The 13,749-nt window shown below is 41.4% G+C and overlaps 1 protein-coding gene across 14 annotated transcripts in view; it reads left to right on the forward strand.

Annotated features, from left to right (window-relative positions):
* LOC129190911 (rap1 GTPase-activating protein 2-like) overlaps window positions 1-12,859 on the forward strand; it is a 100,280-nt gene extending 87,421 nt beyond the window's left edge. For 13 of the 14 annotated variants that reach the window (XM_054793680.1, XM_054793675.1, XM_054793676.1 and 10 more), the window contains 12 exons: window positions 578-707; window positions 802-957; window positions 1,066-1,137; window positions 2,700-2,786; window positions 2,885-3,025; window positions 6,357-6,506; window positions 6,605-6,717; window positions 6,802-6,900; window positions 7,007-7,127; window positions 8,165-8,267; window positions 8,358-8,431; window positions 10,645-12,859. In XM_054793680.1, the coding sequence (XP_054649655.1) occupies window positions 578-707; window positions 802-957; window positions 1,066-1,137; window positions 2,700-2,786; window positions 2,885-3,025; window positions 6,357-6,506; window positions 6,605-6,717; window positions 6,802-6,900; window positions 7,007-7,127; window positions 8,165-8,267; window positions 8,358-8,431; window positions 10,645-10,653 (1,255 nt within the window). In that variant the 3' untranslated portion in view covers window positions 10,654-12,859. The remainder of the gene's footprint in view (window positions 1-577; window positions 708-801; window positions 958-1,065; window positions 1,138-2,699; window positions 2,787-2,884; window positions 3,026-6,356; window positions 6,507-6,604; window positions 6,718-6,801; window positions 6,901-7,006; window positions 7,128-8,164; window positions 8,268-8,357; window positions 8,432-10,644) is intronic. The other variant, XM_054793678.1, reaches the window with a different exon arrangement.
* Window positions 12,860-13,749: the final 890 nt, after the last annotated feature.

Genomic DNA, 13,749 nt, shown 5'->3' on the forward strand with positions numbered 1-13,749 from the left:
TTCTCTGCCTTAGAGATAAGGTGAGAAGCATTGTCACCCAGGAGAAACTCGGAGTAGAACCGCTTCTCTTCCACAATGAGAGGAGCCAGATGAGGTGGCACGGGCATCTGGTCAGGATGCCTCTCGGACGCCTCCCTTTGGAGGTGTTCAGGGCACGTCCGACCGGTAGGACATGTTGGAGAGACTTTGTCTTTCAACTGGTCTGGGAATGCCTCGGGAGGAGCTGGACGAAGTAGCCGGGAAGAGGGAAGTCTGGCCTTCCCTGCTTAGGCTTCCCCCGCAACCCCACCACGGATAAGCAGAAGAAGCTGGATAGATGGATGGATGCCCAGAACGCATGGACTGCACTAACACTACACTTTGATGTCAAGTAGGTGGCCACCAAATATGGTTGCCTGCGGGCCGTGAGCTTAAGACCCATGGTCTACTGTAGTACAACACTTGACTGACTGAAATCAGAGGTGTGTTATTAAGACTAATACTTTTGTCCATACAGTGTATATGGAATAAAATACTTTTTGCTGAAGAAACCAATCTTGAAAAAGATGATGACCGACATCTTCGTATATTGTTGCAGATTCCGTGGAGGGCTGGATGTGTCCCACGGACAGACAGGAACTGAATCTGTATACACTGCTTTCAGACAGAAAGAGATCATGTTCCATGTGTCAACCAAGCTTCCTTTCACTGATGGGGACATCCAGCAGGTTTTTGACTTTGGTCTTAACTTGTTTTTCTCACAACATGAACTCTGCACATCAATTTGTTTGAGAAGCAAAATGTTATCCTCTTCCTCTTCAGCTTCAGAGAAAAAGGCACATAGGAAATGACATTGTGGCAGCCGTTTTCCAGGAGGAACCTACGCCTTTTGTTCCTGATATAATTGCCTCCAACTTTCTGCACTCTTATGTGCTGGTCCAGGCTGAGAACCCGTGTACAGAGAACACAGTATACAAGGTTAAAAGGAATATCTTCTCATGTCTCTGGCTGATTTAGCCTTCTCTCTGTTGAATCATAGTTCTCCTCGTTATTAGTGTGTGATTATTTGTTCTTTTATCTCTACAGGTGTCTGTCACTGCGAGGGAGGATGTCCCTCCTTTTGGACCTCCCCTCCCGAACCCAGCTGTTTTTAAGAAGGTGAGACAAAGGTCGATACAGAAGAAGTTCCGTTTTAAAGAACCGTTTTAAAGCAGGCTTTGACAAACTTTCGTTCTTTCCCAGAACTTGTTACACCAAACATTCATCAAATTTTGTGTGTTTGCCTGCTTGACAGTAAAAAATCAGTAAAACAGCTTACAGCATTTTATTCTTAGCAACGGGTGAGCCAAAAAAGCCCTATTTTGGTCACAAAGTGAGGTAAAGACTATTCTTCCTTTGCTTTTAGTCAGAGTTTTACGAGGCAGCATATAAAATGGCATTTAAAAACTAAGTAGCTAACAGTGCCTCATTTTGGTGCTAAATGAATGCAGTCTCAGCTGCCTGCAACAAGTGCTTGAATGTGATATTGTGCAAGTAATGCTTTGTCAGAAATGGAGAGGAACACCGAGTCGGAGGCTCTTTTTGAACTTTATCGCCGACCTTAACACGCCAACAACAGTGCTCAGTTCCAAAACCGCGCACACATTTCACTGTAGTGCTCTCCACAACAGCAACACAACCTCCACTGTGGCTGGCTCAACCTGGGGTGCCCATTACGTGGATCACAACCTACAGATTGATTGCGAAGGTAGTGTGGGTCGATCACATGCGCCACCCACATCATAAACGTCGCATGACATCAGTCAGCAGGCATTAAGCGCCACTCCTGATTTGCTGTTACGCCTCAGCTGGAAAGTAAGTGGTGAACAGATGTCCAGCGACACATGGATATGTATTATTCATCTTTATTATTCCGATTACGGATAAACTAACTCAGGGGTAAGAGGCCTATATCGATAACAAAGGTTTTCCGTTCACTTGTAGCAGCTAGTTATGTAGAAAAAAAGTAATAAAATGATTTCAAGCTGCATATTGAGCTGCTTATATTAACAACACTCTAACCCAGGGGTGTCCAGACTGTGGCCCGGGGGCCATTTGGTTTTAATTGACTCGCGGCACATAGAAATAAAATAAAGCAAAAAGGCACAATGTTAAATGTTGATGCTAATAATATTGCTAAGAGTTGCCTTTAAATATATATAATTTTTTTTTAGCCTTTTTACTAAATAAATAAATAAAATAAATAAAAGTAAAACATTCCAAAGTATTCCTTACATCCTTTGATTTTTCAGTGTGCAGGCATCAATGGAAACATCTGCTTTCACTCATAAATTCAACCTTTTAAGGGCCTTTTTGGAAACTCAAGCACCGTCTGTGTGCTGCAAACTTTTTTGCACAGCAGTTCATACATCAGATGGCGCTATTCCCAGCACCTTATTGTGTACAGTTCACTGCTAACCATTTCTCCAGCAAGTTTGTTCATTTGTCAGACGTGCACTTGCTTATCTTGACTCTGGACATCGTCATCTGTCCGAGTGTGGGATGGCAAGACTGCCGGCTTGTACAAAAACTGCGCTCAAGTCTGTGCTTGCTGGAACGTGTTTTGCATTGCGACGATAGCGTCGGTTTGAAGTGCTTCGGTGATAAGTAAGATCTGCTTCCATCGGGCGTCGGGTCATAAATATTTTGGGTAATCACTTCTCTCTTTTTTCACTCTCCAGGGCCCAGAGTTCAGAGACTTCCTGCTGACAAAGCTGATCAATGCAGAAAATGCTTGCTACAAATCTGACAAGTTTGCCAAACTCGAGGTGACACATGAAGACACACTTCAAATACCAAACCGTTGTTACCATCTTGCTGTTATTTAGTATGCGAATGTACATCTTGAATCTTGCATCTATGCCAGGGTCGAACACGAGCTGCTCTGCTAGACAACCTCCACGATGAGCTACACAGACAAAGTCAGGCCACTCTGGGTGTCAGCCAAGCGGAGGAGGAGGATAAGCTGGAGAATGGAGGACACGGGGGTCTACTGGAGTCATTCAAGGTGAAAGTCATCCTGGACATTGTGTGACCTTCAGTGACTGTGACTAGTAGTCTAGTACAGTCGTCCCTCGCCACTTCGCAGTTCGAACAACGCGCCCTCACTCTGTTGCGTGTTTTCAAAGATAATTAATAAATGATTGCTGTTTGGTGGTTGACGACCACCAAAAATATATATATAGTATATGCACATTTTATTTTACATATTCAAATTTGACATATTCTTGGCCTAAATTAAACATTTTCAAGAATAAAAATGGCTAAATGTACAAAATACAAATACAGGATGAGGCATTAAAAGAAGATTAAATGTAGTTTTCTACACTGGCCACCCGCTGTCACTAGTAACACTCACACCAGACTTGATCGCCGGAACAACAGGCTTTTATTGCAGGTTTGTATTATCTCACAACAGGCACAATAATATAATAATAACAATCCTACTAAAAACACGGGCTACTGTTGTGGCCGTAATCACTTCTTGTCCACATGTCTGGAAGACATTTATTTCAATGCACATATGTATATTGTAGCGCGCACGAGTGCGTGAGGACCAGGCAGCTCCTTATTTGACAGGAGCCAATCATGAGCTGTGAAAAAACTCAAAAAGTTGAAGAAAAAAGTAACGGAAAGGAGGGGTTCAGGGCATGTCCGAGAGACACGTTGGAGAGACTATGTCTCTCAACTGGCCTGGGAATGCCTCGGGATCCGCCAGGAAACGCTGGACGAAGTGGCCGGGGAGAGGGAAGTCTGGACTTCCCTGCTTAGGCTGCTGCCCCCGTGAGCCGACCCGAATAAGCAGTAGAAGATGGATGGATGGATAAAGTCATTTATTTATTGATCTTAAACCCTGAAGTATATTGAGGTAGTGGGGTGATTTACAATGTAGTCAAGCTACTATACGACAGAAAAAACAAAGGACCAAATCATATAAAATATGTGAAAATGGTATTTTAAGCAATAAAAAAGACAATAACTACATTCGTAAAACTATTAAAATAAATGATTATTAAGAACTACTATAAGAATGAAAACTTTATTGTGAAGTCACACATGGCAAACGTTTCAGACAAACATAACCTTAGATGACTGAAGTATCAAAAGTACCGATGTTTTGATTTGGTAGTCGATTTTAGAGCGTGAAGAGCTGGTATCGGAAGTATCGGTATTTCAGCATCGAGCCACACATCACTAATAGCATGCTTTTCTGCAATGAGTGGTTATTTGATTCACAATGGTTGGAGATTTGAATGAGTGAAGTGTCAGCACTTTTCTTTTAGCAGAATACGCTGACCTTGTTTACACGCATAAATGGATGAATTAGCTGTTATGTGATGGTGGCTTGTGAGATGTTTGCACTAACATGTGCTGTTTTTCTCCCTTAGGATAAGTGAATTCATGTGTTCAACACTCAACTGTAAAACCATTGTTAACTGTGTACAGTGTTCCCTCATTTATCGCGGGGCATAGGTTCCCAAAATAGCCTGCAATAGCCAGCTATATTTTTTACAATTATTATATATGTTTTAAGGCTGTAAAACCCCCCACCATATACTTTCTACTCTTTTCTCAGACAGGCATTATTATTTTCTCACATTATTCTCTCAAAGTTGAAATTTTGTTTGAATTTTAAGAAATTATTAAGTGACTCACGCATATGTCCCCCCTCTGACCGTGCCTCGTCGTCTTGGCGCTGTTCCGCTGTACTGTAGCGTTTTTGTATTCTTGGTAAAACATGTTGCTCCTGTCGTCGTATTGTCCTCACACGGTTAGCTTCTTCTGTTTCTTCTACTGTTTACAATATCGGCGGTTAGCAAGCAGCTTACACCGTTAGATGGTTTGCTAGCCATGACCAATCTATACGATGTATAGCTACAGAATACATAATTAAGCAAATTAAACAATGATTAACAATTTTGACTGTTGATATTCCGTGCATGTCAATGTTTTTCATGGTTTTGTTTGACAACCATTGGTTCTTCTCCACAGGTGCTCTGTAAAGCCACGATGCAATTATTGGAGTCTTTGCCATGGGCCGCTTTTCTCATTGTTTCTCTGGCAATGGCTATTTATTGTCTTCAGAGAATGCTTGACTCATAATGAATAAACATTTGAATATGCTGTTGTTTGACTTTGTGTTATGAAAAAATAAGACAAAATAAAATACGTTATATACAGTATATATTTGTCAGAAATAGCGCGTTAACAGCAGTAACAAATGTATTCCATTAATTACGTTAAACTTTTTAGAGTAATTAAAGCATGGCCATCATGTCAAGCCATATATGATGTTCTTTTCCAACTTAATTTTGACCTGAACACATGAACAGTAGCGCAATTCCAACACAATATATGTATCTCTAAAACGGCTCTAGCCCTCCTCTAAACGACACTTCCTCATTGTCACGAGACGGCCTCGAGATGCATTAAAGGACGCTCCGAAAATCACAAGAATGTCTTAATTATGCGCATACGTGTGGTCTAAATGAACAAAAAAGCAAAGAAAAACAATAAGTGGATATTCCTATCATTCAGTAATCTAACTCTTACAGCGGAAGTACAATTTGATGCATTTATGTATGCTCGGAAATCTCAGAAAATACAGCTACACTCAAAACGTCCATGCAACATAAATTTGCTTGTGTCTTTAAACGCAACTCTTCATGGCCCATAGTAACGCAGTTAAAGTCTGTTTCAAATGTTCTGCTACTATTAAAGAGACTAGTGTTAGATTTTCAGACACGTGTGCTATCTTTTACCTTGAGTTAAATTTTCAGTTCATTTGGAGCTGTTAATACATACAAATGTATATGTAATTGTGTCCTGTAATTTATCTTTTTATTCGTAAAGTGCAATAAAAATGGGCATATTTCACACAATCGTGATCAATCTGCATTTTTTTTTAGGGGTGCTGCAACAAGCTACAATAAATAAGCTAAATCAGTGAATCCCAACTATGGTGCCGCAAAACATTTGTGTACTGTGAGAGATTATTGGGTCTGCTAAAAGTGATTATTAGAATATATAATTCATATAAAACTGAACATTTTTACATTTATATATGCCAGTGACATATAGTGACGGGTACAACAATCACGTATGTGGTATATTGTTGGTGGTACGCCATGAGGTTTTTGTAATGTAAACTATGTGGAAAAAACTGAAACTGTGAATTTTGTGGGCAATTGCGCCATCTAGTGGTTATTACTGACTAATAAAAAATACCTCTTTTCACAGCACAAAAACACTTCAGTGACTCGGACACACCTTCTGTCATTCCTGCATGTTGACGTGAGTATAAACTAGTAACTAGAATGTCTTTGTCTTGTTTTTAGAGGGCCATGCGGGTAAGAAGTCACTCAATGGAGACAATGGTGGGGTCTCACCGCCTTAGGAGCCCTGGTGGTGGAGGCGGGGTCCCAGCCAGTTTAAGTGGAGGAGCAATGCCACAGAGCACCAGTGAATGTACAAAGAGCACCTACAATGTGAGTTACGGATACGGTTAGATGGCAGGGATGGAGGGACATGTTCAGTATTATTTCACTTGAATACAAAAGGCTCCAATTTGAATCTCCGTCTTCAGCCTCCTGCGTTGTCAACCAAATCTTCATTAAAGAGCCCAGTGAAAAGGCGATCGGGACTTTTCCCTCGTCTCCACTCCAGCATCGAAAGTCCGTCAGACAAATGCACTCGCAGGTCGGTGATCACAGCCTAAACAGCGATCTTGATTGTCATGCAGAACATTTACATGGAGTCTTGAATGTGTTCCTTTGTATATAGTGACCAAAAGTCCACAGATATCTGCCCGTCGTCCCAAGAAGTGAGGTCAGAGACATCATCCAACCCCAGCTCACCTGAGACCTGCCCTAACAAAGACAGGTGAGAGACGATTGATCTTTTTGTAGCAAGATCCGTTTAGTATAAAAAAAAATATATAGATTATCCTGTCCCGAGTTCCTCTGTCAAAGCCTGCTGCCTTTTACAGGCCTTTCCTGAAACTGAAGGACGGTGGGAGCGGCAGACCAAACATCTCTCGATCTTCATCGAGCACCAGCAGCTTCAGCAGCATTACCGGAGATACGGACGCTTTGGAAGAGCTAGAGACGGTGGGTGCCGCATTCAGTGTGTGTTAGTATGGAAGGTTCATGGAAGGATAGAACTGGCAAGGAAGGGCTCATGGATGTGACACAGGTCTTTACTGTGTGGAGGTCCCACTGATACCAGTAGCATTTCTTGCTTCACTGGCATGCTGGGCCCTTTGGCGCCCCAACACCCCCTTACCATTTGGCGGCCAAATTTGCCCGTCTGTCTTTTGTGTTTTTTTGTGATCAAGAGTCGAATTACTGCTTGTTAGCCTCAACTGGCCCCAAAGTGGCAAGTCTCCACTTTTTGCAGTACGTATGTAACCCGCCTGCTTCGCACTGCCCGTTCAGCACAGAGCGCAGCTCTTAAGGCTGAGGGAGTGAGGTTTTGCCAACGTACACTTATGCAGGCGCACTGGCTGGCATGCGTTACACTAACAAGTTTATTTCCCAGCCGTTAATGTGTGAGGTCACAGTCCTATTTGCATCACTGGGGCAAAAAAAGGACGCTATGCCGTTCTTGTTTCATGACAGTAAGTAAGTACCTTCGGGTCCTGCCACAGGAGAAATGCCAGCTGCAGTGTTTGGGCGCGCAGCTGTAATTTACCCGTGTGGGTTTGTAGAACGTTGCGTCGCATTAGTTCCGCTTTGGATCTCTTATCGGCCCTCGGTTAAAAGAAAAGGGTGATGCCGATATGTGTCAAAATGCCGAATATCGGCATCACTGAAAATTGCCTTGGTTTTTGTACGTTTTGGTTTTCGTCTAACCGTTTGGAATGAATTCGCTCATTGTTGTGGCGCCCCCTAGAGAATGCCACGGCGGGCATTTGCCCATTTGACCCACAGCTAAAACTACCACTGCGTGCTTCCATGAGTAGTGCAGCTTCCTCTCATTGTCCAAAAACGTGTACAGTGTGTTGGTTTCAGTGAAGACTTCATGGTCTTGGTGTTAATTGTCTATCAGTCCAATAACTCTGCTTAATATTTGCAAAAATACTGTCTTTTAACTTTCCTTATGTTCCCCCTTATACCTTTCTCCATTCCTCATCATTCTCCCTTAGGTCAGCCATCCCTCCATAGCTTCCTCCTCTGTCTTCAGTCCTTCGATTAGCATTGACACCCCGGTGTCAGGGACCCCCATCATCATGTGTCGCAGTCCCACAGGTAATCTGCGTGCTACTACAAATCCACCAGGTTTCCATCCTCTGTTGCACATTAGTTGTTCATGTTGCTTTTTCCTTTCTCCGTGTCCAGATGGGAAAAATAAGACATCACCGAGGTCCAACTTGAAGTTCAAATTTGACAAAATGAGTCATTCATCCACCAATGTATGCCATTTTATTATTTATTTATATTTTTTTGTATGGACTATAGCTAAATAGACTTTTATACTACATACACAAAAGTACCATATTGTCCTTGCTTTGTTCACTGGGCTTGCATTTGGACGGTGGAAGCAAAGAAACTAAATGTTATGGTCTAACAATAGCTGTGTCTTAGTGTTTTTGTCAGATTTTACTAAGTTAAATCCCACGGCATTGTTTCCAAACTTCACATTGCTGGGTTGCACGTGAAGTCACGTCCGGTTCGCAGTCCTCACGGGCCCAAATAGATTAGCGAGACGCCGTGTGAAGTCAGCGCAAAAAGCCACATACACGTGCTGTTCTCCCATGTTGGAATTTATTACTACCATAAAAAAAAAAAAAACTGTTCATGAAACAACCAAACAACGCAGAGAAAGGCAGCTGCTGAACCTGAAAGATGAGCATGGTTCAATTTGCAGTGACCGACAACAAGCAAAATTTGTACCAAAAGCAAAGTCAAAATATTGTTAGAACTTGAAAATAGTCATGAAAAGGTGAAATGCAGAAAACATTGCATTTACAAACACTGCATTTAAATGCTACATCTGTATAGGTGCCCAGTTATTCAAGCAACGTGATGAATATGCCGCCAATGTCACAGAGCTGGCTCTAACACAAACAAAAGCGGGGGGAAAGTTGACGACGCCAAGGAGAACAAACACCTTCTTCTGTTTAAAACAAATATTTGTAGAAATAAATGTTCTGGCTGAGAGCACATATTATTCGTATCTGCAGGCTACTGGGAAGCAATTGCATTACTGTTCATGCTCTGCACCAGGCACGTGCACAGACATTTTGGGGGGACAGAAAAAAAAGGGCACCCATCGCATAAAAATAGTAGCATTATTAATATGTGTGTATGTATAAATACATAAAATAATTTTAGACATATAATATGTACAAGTAAATATGTTATTAAATTATTCTGTTAATTTTGTAAAGAAATTACAAATGTTGCACAACAATCAAGAGTGAATTAAAGCTGGCAAGAGTACACACTTGCCAGTATATTTCATTTTCTTTCATTTTTTTGTTTTTTCCTGTTTTTCCACAGTTGAAGCGTAAGCAGCACGCTAACTTATACCACAATATATCTCGCCAGACTGTCATGTAGCTCGACTTAAGACCGACATGTCATCTCAATAACTATGATTTTAAATGAAACTAAACTAGTAAACTTGTCTAATTTGGGGAACTTTCAATTCTCTGCCTTCCCCGCCTCCCTCATTCCCTTCGTTAAACATCACAAACGTCAGCAAACAACTGGAAAAGGCTTTGAGTTGTTTTATTATTTTCATTTTTCCGGAACCTTTGAACCAGGAGCGACATAATGTTTTCAGCAGCGCTAATGTTGTGGTTCATTTAGCACCAAACAGCATCATGGGATCGCACAAACACCGTTATTCCCTGTCTGTCTGCTGCTGCGGGTCAGAGGAGACTACTGTATGGGCTGCAGCCGGTCTGCAGTCAGCACCTCATGAGGAGGGGCCGGGCTTGTGAGCGTTGCCAAGCAGGTCAGGGGAAGAAGTCCCACAAGAACTCAAATAAATGCCCTGTCAGGAAATTAAAACATATTTGGGGGAAATTGATCAGAGGGAAAGTATTTTTTATTCTTAAATGAATCGGGGAAAAAAATTTGGGCTGCAGCAGAAAGGGTGCTTTTGTCGTGCAGGGCAGAAGGGCACCACAAGGGGTCTATCTGTGCACATGTCCCAACACCCCCGTGGAATAAAGCAATGAAGGACACATACAAGAATGTATTCATGCAGACTGACTTGGTGTCAGAGCGCAGATCGTCATGTTAGGAGCATTGCTTTCATCTGCTTATGTCTGATGCGGAAGATGTGCTTTCACCGCTTGATCACCTTGTTTTCAACTATTTCATGTCTTTATGCAACACACCATGCGCACACACACAAGGCACAGTTAGTCGTATTAATCCGCCAAACATTTTACAGCGATACTGCATTTGTATGCAGTCATATTGAATGTTTGTCCCCCAAGCATCATACCGGAAGACTGCGGAAGGCGCAGACAGCCTCCAGGTCACGTGGTCGCAACCCGGCAATAGAGCTTTGTTCAAATAACCTGTACTGTTTGTCACTGATTTACTATTGAGATGAACTGTTCACGGATACAATCCGCAACTAATAACTGGGCTCTGTGTTCTCTTTCAGTCAGAGTAGCCTCATCACAAGACGGCTGCAAGAAGCCTGCTTGAGCTGGGTGGAGCTGCGCATAACACAATATCTAAACAAAGTCATCATTGAACCACTTTGCTACGTCATGGACAAGAAAACATTAACGAACCGGGACCTGGTTGTAATACTGTGACCCCTGGGGCAAGCTAGGCAAGACTTTCCCTTCGGTATATTCTTTATTAACTTAACACTGCACCCGAGTTGAATAGTACCAAGAGAAAAAGGCTTTTTAAAGATACGTTCGGCGTGAGGAGCTTCCGTTCCCCATGTCTGGAAGCAGTACAGAACAGCGCACCTGGTAACTGATCCTACAAAAACCTAACGTTCAGTAGTGAGCAATTGGAAGGCCAAAGTGGATTAGTACACGAGATATGAGTTGTGTGTAGAAAATTGTTCTTTTGGCAACATTTTTGTATTTCAAACCTTTTTTGTTACCTTGCTAGCTGCTGCACTATGAATGCTGCTGGAATTCAGTCAACATGTGTCAAAGCATTTCTGTATTTGACAGGCACGGGAAAATGGGTCGCAGTCGGTGATACTGCCTGGACATTTCACCAATGTCTAATTTTAGCCAAAGCTGCATATTTCTCTATTTCTGTGTGATAGGATACAAAAAATCGTCTGGAATGGTTCAACACCCACATTTCACCTCAGTGTGTTAAACAAATACATTTTATCCTCCTCCTCACACCACCCGTTGAGGCTTTTTAGCTGCGTCTGCGTGTAATTAAGCTTTTTTTTTTTGTTATTGTTTTCTCTAACGACTGGATGACTTGAAAAGGCTGAATGAATCTTTAAACCAGTTTTGGCAAAAACACACTGAATGTGATGTTGAAGTTAGTTATTTTTGTTGTTGCTGTTGTGTTGAAGTCTGTAGATGTACAACGCAAAGCCAGTCGCTTACGTGCACAACACGACAAGAGTAGTTTAAAGTACTGCTCGATGACGCTTCGCCTTGAAAACAGGAAGCAAGGAAACAGTGGGAAGTATATCCTCTTTTATCTCCGATGTGACCAAATGCTTTCTTTGGAAGCTTATTTATTTTCTATTTTCCTCCCAGTAATGGTCATTTTTGATGTACAGTAACTGGGAGGGGGGACAACAGAACTTGACTGATTACCTTCAGAGAGGAAAGCAGGGATGGAAATAATGAAGAGACAAGCTACACATTGCATTCTCATTTAGTTTGCAACAGCCTCAATGCAGCCTTGCAGCTACTGTATGTACAGCCTTGCAGCAGTTCACGTTTAATATTATAAATAACTGAAAGGTACAGAAGGAAATTATATGGAGCTCTCGAGTGGACATCGTTTTGATGGGTAAAAAAAAAAAAAAGACACATTTTTGCGAGATCACACAACTTTTGCGAGATCTCGCAAAAGTATTGCGACTTATTACAACCCCAAATTTGGTCATGGACGTCTGCCATACATGACAAAAAGGAAGCCATGCTCTAAAGAACCGCATTGTGGGGAGTTGAGTGTTGTAGTTCTGTGCATCAGCACAGGTGGCGGTGTCTCTCTCTTGTGTCTGCAACACCCATTGTCTTCTGCATCCTGATTGGCTGTAGACCATTTGTCGTCTCCAGTTGTGACCATGGCTACCAAACTAGCTAATCGCTTGCTAACCGCCAACATTGTAAACAATAGAAGAAACAAAAGAGGCATTCTGACATGACAATGTCTACTTGCAGGGCAAGCAGTGCACACAAGTGAAGGAATCCGATATATGACTAATTAATGTATTTCCTTTCGAGTACCAGTACTCAAAGAGATTTGTTTCGAGCTACATTAGCTATAGGACCATATGTGAGCATTTTATTTTCAAAAGACGAGCCAACCAACCATCACGGATCATTGAAATCTTGTTTCAGTAGGTACAATATCATTTTATACCTCAACAATTGTGCAGTTAGGGATGCGCAAATGCTGAAGATGGACATTAAATGATGCATTTCCAACCAATTTTCGCTATGTGGAGGCTATTACCGAAATACATTTTTCGAGATCTCACAAAAGTATTGAGTTGTCTCGCAAAAATTCTTTTTGTTTTTTTTTTTTTACCCATCACAATTACGTAACATTATAGGAGGAAACGTATGAATTTCAAAGCTGTCTAAATATGTAAATGTATATTTGGTTATGTAATGTGCTGCTGGAAATTTATTCAAGAAATAAAATGTTGTATTTTGTGTCAGTTCTGCATGTCTCGTTTTTTTCCCCATTTTATACAAGCTATAGCTCAAGGCAAATGTCTGTTTTGTTTTTTTTTCATGCATATATGTAGGTGCATCTCCATCTTTGAGCAACTTATTTCAACTTAGTTCAACTCAAAAAGTGAAACTTTCACACTGCACACTGAAATATTTTTCAATAATGTATATCTTGAATCTTCTTCATTTCTTAATCATTTTCATGATTCTAGATTACAGCTAATAGCAACCCCAAATTAATATCTCGTAAAATTTGAAAAATGTTAATTACAGTGATCTACGGGTTCTTGCTCTGATCAGCAAATGAACTGCAAAACCTCCCTGAGCCTTTAATTACCCTTCTTCTCAATTGAACGTTTTGCGTGATATTCTGTATTCTAACTTGCTGAGATGTACCTGCCTCTCTACATGTGTTATACACCCCTGATCAAAATCTTAAGACCAGTTGAAAAATTGCTAGAATTTGCATTTTGCACATTTGGATCTTAATGAGGTTTTAAGTAGAGCTACAATCTGCAAAAACGAGAAGGGGGAATGAGACAAAAAGCATTATGAAAAAGTCATTGATCGAAAACAACAATTAAACTGAACGAGGCTGCAAAATGCAAATTCTAGCAATTTTTCCAACTGGTCTTAAGATTTTGATCAGGAGTGTGTACTCTACTAGTGTACATCCTGTGCACGGTATATACCCTGTTCAGGATCATGTGATGTTTGTTGAGTTTTAGAGCAAGTCGGAATTTATGCCCATCGTTCGAATGTACGGCCAGCATTATGTCTCGCCTCGTCCTGCTTTGAGTTTCGCTAGTAACGGTTGCAAATACAGCTGTGAGCGACAGCCGTGAGGGAAGTTACTTTTTTTTTTTTTT

The sequence above is a fragment of the Dunckerocampus dactyliophorus genome, chromosome 12 (assembly GCF_027744805.1).
Source record: "Dunckerocampus dactyliophorus isolate RoL2022-P2 chromosome 12, RoL_Ddac_1.1, whole genome shotgun sequence".
NCBI lineage: Eukaryota > Metazoa > Chordata > Actinopteri > Syngnathiformes > Syngnathidae > Dunckerocampus > Dunckerocampus dactyliophorus.